Below are 13,117 nucleotides of genomic sequence, written 5' to 3' on the forward strand. Positions count from 1 at the left end.
AGGATGGGGGTGGGTTGGGGGGAAAGGGGGTCTCTCCCACCATTAGCCCCCTTCTTGAGTCCAGGTGGGGGGCAGAGAGTTGCCAATGCCCTTCCCACCCAAACCCATCCATCTAGGCTCCAGCAGCCAAGGATGACTAAGCTAACCCAGACAGACAGGGACAGCTGGAACAGGGCTCTGGCTGGCTGCAAAAGCTTGGGAAGAAAGTTTTCTAGCTTCCAGCTTCCCCTGCCCCTTTTCTCTCTCTCTCTCTCTCTCTCGGACCTGGCTGCTGAAGAATGCTGTGCCACTCCAAAGTGGGCACCCACCTCTCAGCAGGCAGCAAGTGGGCATCAGGTCCCCAGAAGACTCAGCCTTGATCTCAGGGATGGGGAGAAATGGTGGCCAATAGGCTGCATGCACCCCAGGTCCATTTGTGTGTTCTCCCCCCATGTTCCTTTAATTTACCATCTTTTAAAAAAAAAAATCCAAATTTATAATACTAAGGTGAACCTCAGATTGGCCTCTTTAGGGCTGCATCCATAGTGCAGCAATAATCTGGTTTGACACCACTACAACTGCCATGGCTCCATGCTATGGAATTCAGTTTGCTGTGGCACTCTGGTCTCCAGAGTCATACGGGTGATATGAAAGCACCATTTAAATATTTGAAGGGGTGTCATACTGAGGATGGAGCAAGCCTGTTTTCTGCTGCTCCTCAGAATAGGACCCGGAGCAATGGATGCAAGCTACAGGAAAACAGATTCCACCTTAACATTAGGAGAAATTTTATGACAGTAAGAGCTGTTCAACAGTGGGACATATTCCCACAGAGAGTGCTGGAGTTTCCTTCCTTGGAGGTCTTTAAACAGAGGCTGGATGGCCATCTGTTGGGGATGCTTTGAGTGAGAGTTCCTGCATGGCAAGGGGTTGGACTAGATGGCCCTTGTGGTCTCTTTCAACTCTAGGATTCTGTCTTGAGTCCCCAATTGAACAATAGGTGGGAAGTAAATATTCAGCATAGGACTTGCATCTTCAAAAATAGACATGTGCAGGAACTAGAATTAAGTACCATATATTCTCGACTGTAAATCATGGATATGTCAATGACAGGTTTGAGGGCCGAAATTATGGTTTTTGCTATGACCCATTGGTAAGTCGAGGATAAAATTGAGGGGCATGTAGCAAAGGATCTAAAAGACAAAGCAAAGCAAAACAAATGTTGAAGAACTTACAAAAGTTCAGCAGTCATAACGCTTTGTGCTTGCTCTTAAGACTGGATGAATGAGAGAGTAGAGGGGGTAGGTGCTTCACATATTATACTCTTGCTTTTCATCAGGAGATGGTTCCTTCTTTTAAATAAGAGTTAAGATACAATACTTACATTGACCCATGGATAAGTCAACTCAGGTTTTGGGGTAAATTTTTGATCTAAATTTCTAGACTTATACATGAGTATATACAATAGTTCTGCAATATCTGTCTTCACCTAGGCCCTGCCATGGCATTACAATGTACAGGTATCTTTTGTGCAATGGTAGCCAGTGAAGTGACACATGCACCATGGCCCTGATGTGTAATGGGTGCCAGTGTACTGTGGTATACTACTGACACACATCTGGACACTGGCTAAAAGTGCTGGAGCACAACAGGAGTGCCCAAGGCACATCTCAAGCGCCCAAACATGAGACATGCCCGAGGCATATCAGGAGTGCCCAATGTGCATCAGAACACCTTCTCAGTGCCTGACAAGTGCACATTTCACAATTCACTAGTATGGTTTTGTTGCCTTACTGCAATATAGTCACAGATATGTAAGGTTATAAAATGTAGACTGTCATCTACCACCAGTAATTCTCATTGTGCCATTCTGCTTGGAATTTTCCCAGCCAAACATCCAGCCAGCAAAACCACACGTACATATGATTTTAAAAGTCTGTTGGGAGCTGTTTCTCTGGCTGTTTGAGTAGCCTGGACCTGTCTTTGGCAGCAAAACAGAACTGGCATTGAGGATCAGAAGTCTTGTCTTTGAGCCCAGGATGGGAGTGTTACGTTTTCAAAAAAAGAAAAGGGAGGGTGAAAGGCAACACTCTGTTACCCGGCTCCAAGGAAGAAGACAGCAACAATGAGAAACAGGAACACAAACACTCTTGGGGAAGAGACGCAGTGGAGGGGCAGTATCCCACACACTGACTTCGCCTTTGGAGCCTTGGTTTGTCTGGCTGGAACACAACCACACTGGTAGCTTGGGTACTGGGCCTTCGCCAACAGGTTTGAGGTCAGAAAAATGGAAGCAGGAAGGGTGTGTGTATGAAGGTTTGTTAAATACACAAGCAGGAAAACAGCCCTGTGGCTGCAGATCCAAGGGCTCTGTCTTAGCTGTCCAGCTCTCACATCCATACAATGGGAATAGGGAATACAACGGCTTGTATGATTCTAAGTTTAGTTGTGTATCTTTGCATATTAGGATCTTTTCTACTTCTTTCATAACCACTCACCCCTTTCTTCAATTTGTTATAATCCTTTCAAATTACTTTATAACAGGCTGGTACAAAATGTCACTTTTAATGTTCTCACATAAAAACAAGACAGGTGGGGGGAAGATTTCTGTGTATTAATCCAGCTATGGCACCCCACTCCCAGCCCCCATTCCCTTCCCATCCAAGGACAGTGGGATAAAAACAATGATCAAAAATCACATTGTTAACTGACCAAAGAAAACCCCAAAACACACGCGCACACACGCAAATCGGGGACATGGGAGTCACCAAAAGGCTTTTAAAAAACTTTATAAAAAACAATGTTCAAGAGTGTTTTTTTGCATGGCTCTTTTTGACAGCCCCTCGCCACAGAGGGGTTCCAAGGAGGTATTTCATCCATTCCCAGGCAGGCATCCTTTTTTCTTGAGGGAACCGCAGCCTCAGCTCTCAGCTCTCAGCTCAGTCTGGCTTCAGCATCCCGCAACCAATCCATGTGAAATTTGGAGGCAGAACAAATTACAACAGGAATTGCGCCGCATCCTCCTTGACAAAAACAGTTATAGAGGAGAGGAGTTGAAGGTATCAGGGAAGAAACTGATCCAAACCATGGGAATAGGTGCTGTCCAGCTTTTGCTAGCTGCCCGTGTTAGGTGAGACCAAAAGACTATCCAAGCCAGGAAGCAAGAAAGGTAGAAGGGAAGGAGGGAGTGCAGCAAATAATCCCTGTCTCTCCCTTTTTGTGTGAAAACCATAAAATCTTATCATGTAAAGCAGTGCTAGCCAAAGTGCCGGTCCCTGGGCTGTTGGCTGCCATCCCCTGGTAAGTTTTCAGGAAAAGAAAGAAACAACTAGCCGGTGGGCACAAATATGGTGCCAGTCCCTGGCACACTGCAAATAAATAGTTTCCAGTTCCTCACTTCAAATAGGCTGGGCAGCTCTGGGGCAAAGGACAAAGGCAGAGGCTGCTGCCCAGAAACAATACTGGCCAATTGATAGCTTGAAAATACACAGTAGTGGTCTGTGAACAGGAAGAAGGAATGTTATGAGAGCTATGCTCAAAGAACTCAAGGCATGTGCTGCCTGGGCTAGGCCCTGCAAGGGACACCACAGCTGCCTCTGCTTTACTAGCTACCCTACTCCAAAATGGCAACTGTTATCCAGGCAAGTAGGGCTGGGATCTAGTGCCTCTTGAAAGAAAAGCCTGAACTCAGGTGTGGGGGAGCCTGGACCCTGCAAGTGTTTGGGGATACAATTTCCACAATCTGTTGGCTGTGGCTTCTGGGAATTGGAAATCCACAACATGGAGGAGGCTAAGTCTCCCTACCCTTGCCCTAAATTCTGGAGGTCACAGACCTTAAAACAGACACTTTTTTGTTTAACAAAGGACTCTGCCCTCTCTTCTGCCAAGCAGTTAACCACACACATGCCAAAAGCTTGCTACCCACATTTATGGACCAGCATTTGTGTGTGTGTGTGTGTGTGTAAGGGCCAGCCCTACTGATAGACAGAGTAAGGCAGATACCTCAGGCAGCAAAGGCTGGGATACAGCAACAAAGTGTTGGAGGAAGGAACCGTATTGTCTAAGCCCCTTCGGCTACTTTACTGCCTTCAAGTTTGGTGGAGGATATCAGTGTGCCGCTATGCCAAAGAAGATTCAGCTGCCAGTCTTGTGTACATGAAGCAGGGAGAGCACCAACTTGTTCTCTGCCTCAGGAAGCAAAATGCCTCGGCCAGTCCCATATATGTGAGGGCAGGGTCTGCGGTTCAAGCCAAAGAAAGTCTAGTGGTATAAAACTGAGATCCCATCTCTTCTGGCCAACCATGCAGGGTTAGTGACGTTGTAGTCTCTCATGCAGAGAGTCCCAGCATGTCCAATGCTTGTCTGTTCAGCCATCATTGGCAGCTACCAGCTGGCCCATGCCCTCACGGATGTAGACCGACTGGATCTCCTTGGTCTTCAAGCAGAAGTCACAGGCCCACACTGCTGAGGCCTCTGTGGTCAGCAGCCCATAAGCGTTCTCAGTCATGCCCGTGCACTCCCGGTGGAACCATTTCTGGCAAGAAGCCTCACACAAGATGGCATCCTGGTCGTCATTGACCTCACTACGGCAAGCCCCACATGGATACACAAGCCCAGGTGGCGGCTGGTGGCCAGAGTTTCCAGAGGTTTTGCCAGAGGAGGGCATGCTGTTGGCCTCGGGGGTGCCAGTGCCACCGCTGTGCCCTGCGCTGTTGGGCACGAAGGAGGCCTGGGTGCCATTGACAGCTGCTGGTGATCCCGCATGTGGCTCCTGGGTAAAAGTGTTGGGAGGAGGGTTGAGGGGCTTACTGCCACCCCCGCCTCCAGCTCCACCGCCACCACCATCTTCACCACTGGGAGGGAAGCCAGGATCAGGTCCAGGAAAGGGGCTGGGATTGGGGGGCAGATTGGGAAGATTTTGGTTGGGGCGCTGCATTGGTGATTGTCCGAATGGGTTTCCAGGCTGGTTGAACCGCTGGGCCATTGGGGGACCTCCAGGGGCGTTGAGGGCAGGCCCTGGGCCCATATCTGCTCCCCGTGGGGGTTGCCCCATGGTTGGGGAAATCATGGGCCCAAAGCCACCCATAGGCCCCTGCATGAGCTGTCCACCAGGGGGACTGAAGTTCTGGCCCAAGGGCTGGCCAAATGGCTGACCACCAAAGCCCATTCCACCTGGCTGCACATAACCAGGGTTCTGAGGAGGCAGGTTGAAGGCCGGGCCCATCTGGCTTGGCCCAAACGGGGGAGGCTGCCTCCGCATGGGCTGGGGCCCTCCGCCGTAGCCAGGAGGGACCTGGGGCCCCATCGCTCCCTGCATGCGGAAGTTTCCAAATGGACTGGGGTTGCCGAGGAAAGGTGCAGAGGCCGAGCCAACTTTGGGTGCCCCAAAATCATCCTCAAATGGGTTTGATGCCACCAGGTGGTCCACCATGGGGGTCGGTGGAGGTGCAAATTCCGAGAGGTGGGAATAGGCAGGGCCCTGCAAGAGTAAAGCAGAATAAGCATGGAGGAAAGTTGAGGACCCTCGTTGTGCACTCAGAGCAAAAATGGAGAACATGAAACCCTCCAGATGTTTGGGATTATACCTCCCATTATCCCTAACTCAATTAACTAGGGTTGATGGGCACTGCAATCCAACAATATCTGGAGAAATAACCAAAACAGAGTATGCATTACATCAGGGTGAGAAAACTTTTGACCTTCCATATGTTTCAGATTTCAGTTCCCAGAAGTCCCAGCCAGCAGGGCTAATATCAAAACTTTCTGAGTTTGGTTATCCTAGTGAAAGTGTCAAAGTTTTTTCATCCTCACAATGAACAATCCTTATAATGATGGGAAACTGACTTGTGGTAAGCAGGTTTATTGTTTTCACACCTCAACACTAACTGACCACACTAAAAATCTGAAAGACCTATATCACCTTGCTCAGCCCTTTGAAAATCTAGAGCAAGGGATTCACGCTCTCATGACTGCATGAAAATGCTTTATACCTGATGTTTTAATATCACTCTGTAATGCATCTGAAGAAGTGGGCTTATATCCACAAAAGCTCATGTTGAAATAAAATCCAGTTACTCTTAAAAGTATTGCCACATTCTCTTTTTCCTCCCCCTTTTTTTTCAGTCTTTGTGTGATGCTTTGCAGGATTCCCAGTTGTATCAGATCAGGTTACAAGTGGAGATGCCCTATTTTAGCACAATCCTTCTATTATTATTTTTTAAAACTGAAAAGTGGGGGAAACTTGATGGGAGGGGGAATGCCTGAAACTATACAATCCAAAATAACTACCACCTAATTCCACATAACATTTTGATCCCAACTACTTGCTTCCTGTACTAGAGATTGTATGAATTCTCTTGCACCATTTACCCTCTTAGAAATAAAAATGATGCAAACAACAAATATGTAACATCGAAATCTGGTTGTTACTACCAGTGTAAAAACCATGATACTATCAATTAACATTTTATCACACACACAAAAGTCTTTACATATTCTAATCAGCGGAGGCATAATGGGTGTGAGCTATACTCGGTCTTCTAGAAGTTTTGAATGTAATTTCCCAAACCCCCCACCACTGGCCATGGTGGGTGCGAGGGATGGGAGCTGGAGGCCAAATATCTAGAGGGCCACAGGGCTCCTACTTCTGCATTAGAAACTGCAGAAAGCACAGCAGTGAGCAGATGAGACTTGGCTGGAAGAAACAGGGTGAAAATGGACTCAGTTTTAGAATGCAAACTGCAGGGCTGTGGAAACGGACTGAAAAGCAAATAGCTACTCGGGTACATTAATGTTCATTCATAAGCAATAGAGCTCAACAAAGCATTGCTACTGTTACCTATTCATTAATTAAAATACACATTTACTCTATACTGACCTCTTTTTTGTTGACTAGGGGCAGACAACAAACAACCCGATGCTGGGAATCTCAACAGCCTATCTAATAATAATTGGGTGAATCAAACTTGTTTGGATGCATTACTTTAAAAAAGTCAAGCTAGAACACGGGAATGCATAGGTGCTTTTTTAATATTTGACATCCATCAAATATGCTACTGAATATCAACTGTTACTGTGACCCACAGCCTCTCAGTCAGATTCTGTAGAGATGACTTTTGGTGTTATCGATCCTGCTCCACCGTTGAATGATATCTGATTTTTGTATGAAAACAACTGGCAGGACCCAAGACTGAGAGACTTTCTCATATATAATGGTTGGGTCTCCCTTATCCAAAATTGTATTGCAATTTTTTACTGTACACCGCTATGATCATTGCGGAATAGCGGTCTATAAATAAAATGTATTATTATTATTATTAAAATGCTTGGAACCAGAAGTGGTTTGGATTTGAGATTTTTTTTTTCGATTTTGGAATATCTGCGCATATATTGGAGATAGGACCCAAGTCTACATGTAAAATTCACTGATGTTTTCTTAGCCTTAAACTTTTTATATGTAATATTTTTAATAATCTTGCGCATGAAATAAAGCCTGGAGAAGAGAAGGTTAAGAGGAAATGTGATAGCCCTGTTTAAATACTTGAAGGGATGCCATACTGAGGAGGGAGCCGACTTGTTTTCACTTGCTCCAGAGACTAGGACCCGGAACAACGGATGCAAGCTACAAGAAAAGAGATTCCACATCAACATTAGGAGGAACTTCCTGACAGTAAAGGCTGTCCAACAGTGGAAGACACTCCCTCGGAGTGTAGTGGAGTCTCCTTCCTTGGAGGTCTTTAAACAGAGGCTGGATAGCCATCTGTCGGGGATGCTTTGATTTGGATTTCCTGCATGGCAGGGGGTTGGACTGGAGGGCCCTAGTGGTCTCTTCCAACTCTATGATTCTATGAAACATCAGAAAATTAAGGTGTCACTATCTCAGCCACCCACATGGACAATTATAAAGTTCCAGATAAAGGAGACTCAATGTGTATTGCTTTATTTCCACCAACACTCACCACATTTTAGTTTCTTGCCTCCCCCCTCCACCATTCCTTCATTCTTTATTTTGTGCCCTCTCTAGTTTATGGTTTCTCCCTTACTGTAATTACTCTAGCATTATGTATATTCATTTAATAAACAGATTTTTTAAAACATGACCTCAACACTTATTCAGACATGAAGCACAGCTGCACAACATACAAAGTTACCTGTGTATTGGACTTGCGGCGTTTCTTCTCCGGGCTCTTCATTTGAAGGCCTAATAAGGTAACAGTAATAAGGAAAAGGTAAGAAAAAATCAGTGTTCACTCACCAAGTGAACATCCCTCCCGCTTACAATTAACGATGTCCAAGTTTCTAGCCCACTTTAAAAACAAATTTGTCTTCGGACAGATAACTATAGTAATCATCTGTGGCTCCGTAAAGAGGGCAATTTCCATAATAGCTGGTCACATGAGTTTAGCAATAGTGATTAGTAAGCAGACATCCTTCCACTGATGAGCTGATCCCACTGGATGGGATTCTTTCAAAACCCTTTGTCCTATTGAAAACCTGCAAGAGATAAGAGCTGAGTGGATGAGCTCTTCATCAGCATTCATCATGAGATTCAGTTCCATTGCCTGAGGAGAGATTAGGGACAGGGGCAGGAGCCCAGCCTAAGGCTCCTACCCTCTGCATTCGACAAGCAAGGGAAGGACAGGGCTCTATATAAAATGATTGTTCTGTATATGAGGGGAAACCAGCAATAGGGACGCCATAGGCCAGAACTGACTTGTAAGTGCAAAGGAACAAAAAATACAGGGAGGGAGGGCCAGTCTGGTGCAATGGTTTGAGCATTGGACTGTGGCTTTGGGGTTTGGTTGTACTTTGCCTTCAAGTCATTTCTGACTTATGGCGACCCTCAGTCTATCTAATCAGGCAATTCATAGAGTAATTCCTAAACTTCTAGAGTTGGAAGAGACCCCAAGGAGGGCCATCCAGGCCAAGCCCATTCTGCCATGCAGGAACTCAGAATCAAAGCACTCCCAACAGATGATCCTCCAGTGTCTGTTTGAAAACCTCCAAAGAAGGAGGCTCTCCCACAAACTCCAAGGAGTGTCTTCCAATGTAGAACAGCCCTTACTCTCATGAGGTTCTTCCTAATGTTGAGGTGGAACCTCTTTTCCTGGAGCTTGCATCCATTGCTCCATTGGGTCCTGTTCTCTGGAGCAGCAGAACACAAGCTTGCTCCCTCCTCAATATGACATCCCTCCAAGTATTTAAACAGGGCTATCCTATCATCTCTCAATCTTCTCTTCAAGCTATATATACCAAGCTCCCTCTCTCCTCACAAGGCATGATCTCTAGACCCTTCACCATTTTGGTGGCCCTCCTTTGGACACGCTCCAGCTTCTCAACATCCTTTTTGAATTGTGGAGCCCAGAACTAGAGACAGTCTTCCAGGAGAAGCCTGACCAAAGCAGAATAGTGGCAGTATTATGGTTTCCTTGTCAAGGTTTGTCCAGAGGAGGCTTGCCACTGCCTTCCCCTGAGGCTGAGAGAGTGTGTCTTGCCCGAGGCCACTCAGTGGGTTTCATGGCTGAGCTGGGAATCGAACCCTGGTTGTCCAGAGTCAAAGCCCAACGCTAAAGCCAATACGCCATGCTGGCTGGGGACCAGGGTTCAAATCACCGCTTGAGCATCAAAGCCCACTGGATGCAGTGACCTTGTATACGCCTCTCAGCCTCAGCACTGGCCATCTGTCAATGGGGATGCTGTGGCTGAGGGTCCCTGCATGGCAGAAGGGCCCTTGCCTTGGGGTCTCTTCCATGATCATCTCGCCAGGAAAAGGCAGCCCTAAGCGGGAAACGACTTGAAGCCCCCCAAGACGAAGGAGGAGGAGGAGGAGAAGGATTAAAAAGGCTCCCATTACGGCTCCCCTGCCTGTCACTCAAGGCGCCCGTCTCCATGGCAACCGCGCGCGCTCCCGCCCCCGGTCTCCGTGGCAACCGTCCCTCCCTGAGGCCCCGGGGCCTGTGCTCACCGGCCTTGCCCTGCTTGCGGCCTGGTCCTGTGGAGAGGCTGCCCGGGGCGGGAGGAGGAGGAGGCGGAGGAGGCGGAGGAGGCGGCGGACCGGGCGCGGGAGGGGCGGGCCCGACTCCCCCCTCCAGCTTGTCGGGGTGCGGGGCCGCCATAAGACGGAGGGGAAGGCAGTGGAGGGGAGCGGCGCCTACGACGGAGGCCCAGGCCGCGCCATCGCCAGAGGAGCCGGAACCGGAAGCCCATAGAAACGAAGAGGACGCAAGGGAAACCCTACTTCCGGTGGTAGTCGCCGCTCTAGGCTTCGGCCACTCTATGGTAAAACGGGACCATTGAGGGGAAAGAAGAGGAACCATTCCCAACACAAGCCGGAAGTGATCTCTGAACCGCCGTAGCGTCGCTCTTCTTTTTACTATGTCTATGGAGCCATTTAGCCTCAATCGGGAAAGGAAGCGGGAAGATACCATTTCGGGCGACGGGGGAGACGCCATTTTGTAACTCAAAATAAAAGGAAGCCTCAACATTCTTCGCCCGGTTCACTTAGCTTATAGTCACGGAAGAAACTGCACGTCATAAACCTACCGCCTTTTGAGGGTTTTAGCATTAAGAACAACAACAAATGCATCCCTCCCTCCAAAGTGGGAGAACCCTGCGAGGGCAGGAACTCGTTTTCGATCGACGGGCCAGCTAGCCAATCAGTATAGAGAGAAGGGAGCGGGCGGACCAATGGGAGCCAGGCTGCGCAAAGCATGACGGGAATTGTAGGAATGAGGCAGTTTGTTTCTACGCTGCTGAATAAGGATTACAGCCGTGTGTTTGTATGCAGCTTTCAAGTCTCCTGTCCAGACATGGCAGCTTTATGAATCTCTTACGGTTTTCTCAATCAAAGATGGCGTTGCTGCTCCTTTCCTTGGAAATACATAGCTTATTCCTTGGTGATCTCCCATCCAAGAACCAACCAGGGCTGGCCCTGCTTAGCTTTAGGCTCTTTAGGGCTTATAGTTTACATTGATGGGCGAGAGGAAACTGTAGTACTGTATAGTGGCCTGAGTATTAAAAAGGGCGTGACTGTGGAGATCAGGGCTGCATCCACACTGGAGAAATAACCCGGTTTGGCACCGCTTTAACTTTTTCTGGCTCCAGGCTATGGAATTCTGGGAGCTGGGGTTTGTTTTTCTCTCTGGAAAAGGAGGACATCTGGTCGCCCTGCCCAGCCATTTCCAGAGGGGAGCTCCAGTCTGTGAAACCTGAGGCCAAATAAAAGGCTGCTTTTAAGCTCCCACACTGATGTTTCTTATTTTTGCCCCAGGAGGCCAGCATTCCTACCCACTCCCCCAATAACAACAATAACAGTAAACCAGGCCATTGTGGGCATCTCTCCCTGGATAGAAATAACTATAGCCCGGTCTCGTTGTTGGCATTCTTGGGCAAGGTGATTGAGAGGGCGGCTGCCAATCAACTCCAGGCAGTCTTGGATGAAGCCGATTATCTGGAACCATTTCAAACTGAATTCAGGGCGGGATACAGAATCGAGACTGCCATGGTTGCCTTAGCCGATGATCTCCGTCTGGGCATCAACAGGGGAAGTGTGACCCTGCTGGTGCTCTTGGACATCTCAGCGGCCTTCGATACCATCAACCATGGTATCCTTCTGGAACGCCTGAGAGAGTTAGGTATTGGAGGCACTGTTCTACAGTGGTTCCAGTCCTACCTCTCAGGCAGATTCCAGATGGTGGCACTGGGAGACAGTTGCTCTTCTAAAAGAGAGCTTAAATTTGGCTTCCCCCAGGGCGCAATATTGTCTCCCATGCTGTTCAACGTTTACATGAAGCCGCTGGGAGAAATCATCCAGAGACATGGGGCAGGATGTTATCAGTACACTGATGACACCCAAATATATTTCTCTATGTCTCAGACTGCTGCAGTGACTAAGGATGGCGTCTCTCCTCTGAATGCCTGTCTTGGGGCGGTAATGGACTGGATGAGGGAAAACCGACTCAAGCTGAATCCAGGTAAGGCAGAGGTACTAGTAATAGGGACTCCCAATCTGGGAATGGAGTTATGCCAGCCAGTTCTGGATGGGGTCACACTTCCCCTGAAAGACTGTCCACAGCTTGGAGGTGCTCCTTGACTCATCGCTTCACCTGACAGCTCAGGTGGATGCGACAGGAGCACTTGTTATCAGCTTCAGCTGATACGCCAGCTGCACCCCTTCCTGGAGCAGGGAGACCTTGAAACAGTTGTACATGCGCTGGTCACCTCTTGATTGGACTTCTGTAATGCGCTCTACATGGGGCTACCCTTGTGCCAAGTTCGGAAACTTCAGTTGGTACAAAATATGGCAGCCAGATTGATCACGGGAACTTCTAGGAATGACCATATAACATCGGTCTTGAAGTCCCTGCACTGGCTGCCTATCAGTTTCCGGGCAAAGTACAAGGTGTTGGCGATTACCTTCAAAGCCCTACATGGCTTGGGTCCAGAATACTTAAGGGATTGCTTACTTCCATACTGTCTGTCCTGCACTCTAAGGTCCTCTGGAAGAAATCTACTACAGCCAAAGAAATCTAGGCTAACTTCAGTCATCCAGAGGGCCTTTTCCATCGCAGCTCCGAAACTATGGAATGACCTGCCGAAGGAGATCTGCGACATTTCTACTCTTACAGCCTTTAAGAAGGCTCTTAAGACGGATCTCTTCCAGCAGGCCTTCCCTACCTAGTTCCTCTCCCTGTTTACTGTGACTTATGTCGCTCTGTCCACCAATTCTTCTCTTAAATTTAATGAGAAGAATTAAATTAAAATTAACTAAAATAAAATTCTTGCCTGAAGAAGAAGAGCCCTCCCTTTCTGCTAATCCCTGCAACAAAATCTCAGAAGATCCCAAATTCACCTCTGCCATCTTTGGGTAGGACTCAGAAAGTGAAATGCAGAAAAGCTTCTGCCTATCAGTGCACAGCAAGTATGGCAACCATGCAGCCCTCCAGCTGTTGGACTGGAGCATTCCTCACCAATGGCTACGTTGTATAGGGCTGATGGGAGTTGCCATCCATGAGTATGTTGAGGGCTGCTTGGTTCCCACTCCAACAAAGACACAACTGAGGCACATGGGCCAATAAATTGATAGCCTTTGCTAACAAGCCATGGTTAACCAACCGTAAACAATCTGAATTCACAGTCT

At 47.9% G+C, this 13,117-nt stretch overlaps 1 protein-coding gene across 2 annotated transcripts; it reads right to left on the minus strand.

Annotated features, from left to right (window-relative positions):
* Positions 1-2,528: 2,528 nt before the first annotated feature.
* PYGO2 (pygopus family PHD finger 2) lies at positions 2,529-10,591 on the minus strand. Of its 2 annotated transcripts, none has more exons than XM_089483395.1 (3): positions 10,522-10,591; positions 8,130-8,179; positions 2,529-5,458 (listed from the first exon to the last, which is right to left on the minus strand). In XM_089483395.1, exons 1-3 carry the CDS (start codon positions 10,562-10,564, stop codon positions 4,346-4,348), a joined length of 1,206 nt encoding a protein of 401 aa, XP_089339521.1. In that variant the 5' UTR covers positions 10,565-10,591; the 3' UTR covers positions 2,529-4,345. The 2 variants fall into 2 exon arrangements, with proteins under 2 accessions (XP_089339521.1, XP_089339520.1); XM_089483394.1 differs by lacking the exon at positions 10,522-10,591 and adding an exon at positions 9,944-10,173.
* Positions 10,592-13,117: the final 2,526 nt, after the last annotated feature.

This window comes from Sceloporus occidentalis, unplaced genomic scaffold (assembly GCF_023333645.1).
Source record: "Sceloporus occidentalis isolate IW3139 unplaced genomic scaffold, rSceOcc1.0.p SCAF_20, whole genome shotgun sequence".
Taxonomy (NCBI): domain Eukaryota; kingdom Metazoa; phylum Chordata; class Lepidosauria; order Squamata; family Phrynosomatidae; genus Sceloporus; species Sceloporus occidentalis.

Coding starts and splice junctions, on each gene's coding strand:
- PYGO2 (XM_089483394.1), bottom strand. CDS start 10,094: ATGGCGGCCCCGCACCCCGACAAGCTGGAGGGGGGAGTCGGGCCCGCC. Junction 8,180..9,943: donor CCGCAAGCAGGGCAAGGCCG/GTGAGCACAGGC, acceptor TTACCTTATTAG/GCCTTCAAATGAAGAGCCCG. Junction 5,459..8,129: donor GCCGCAAGTCCAATACACAG/GTAACTTTGTAT, acceptor TTACTCTTGCAG/GGCCCTGCCTATTCCCACCT.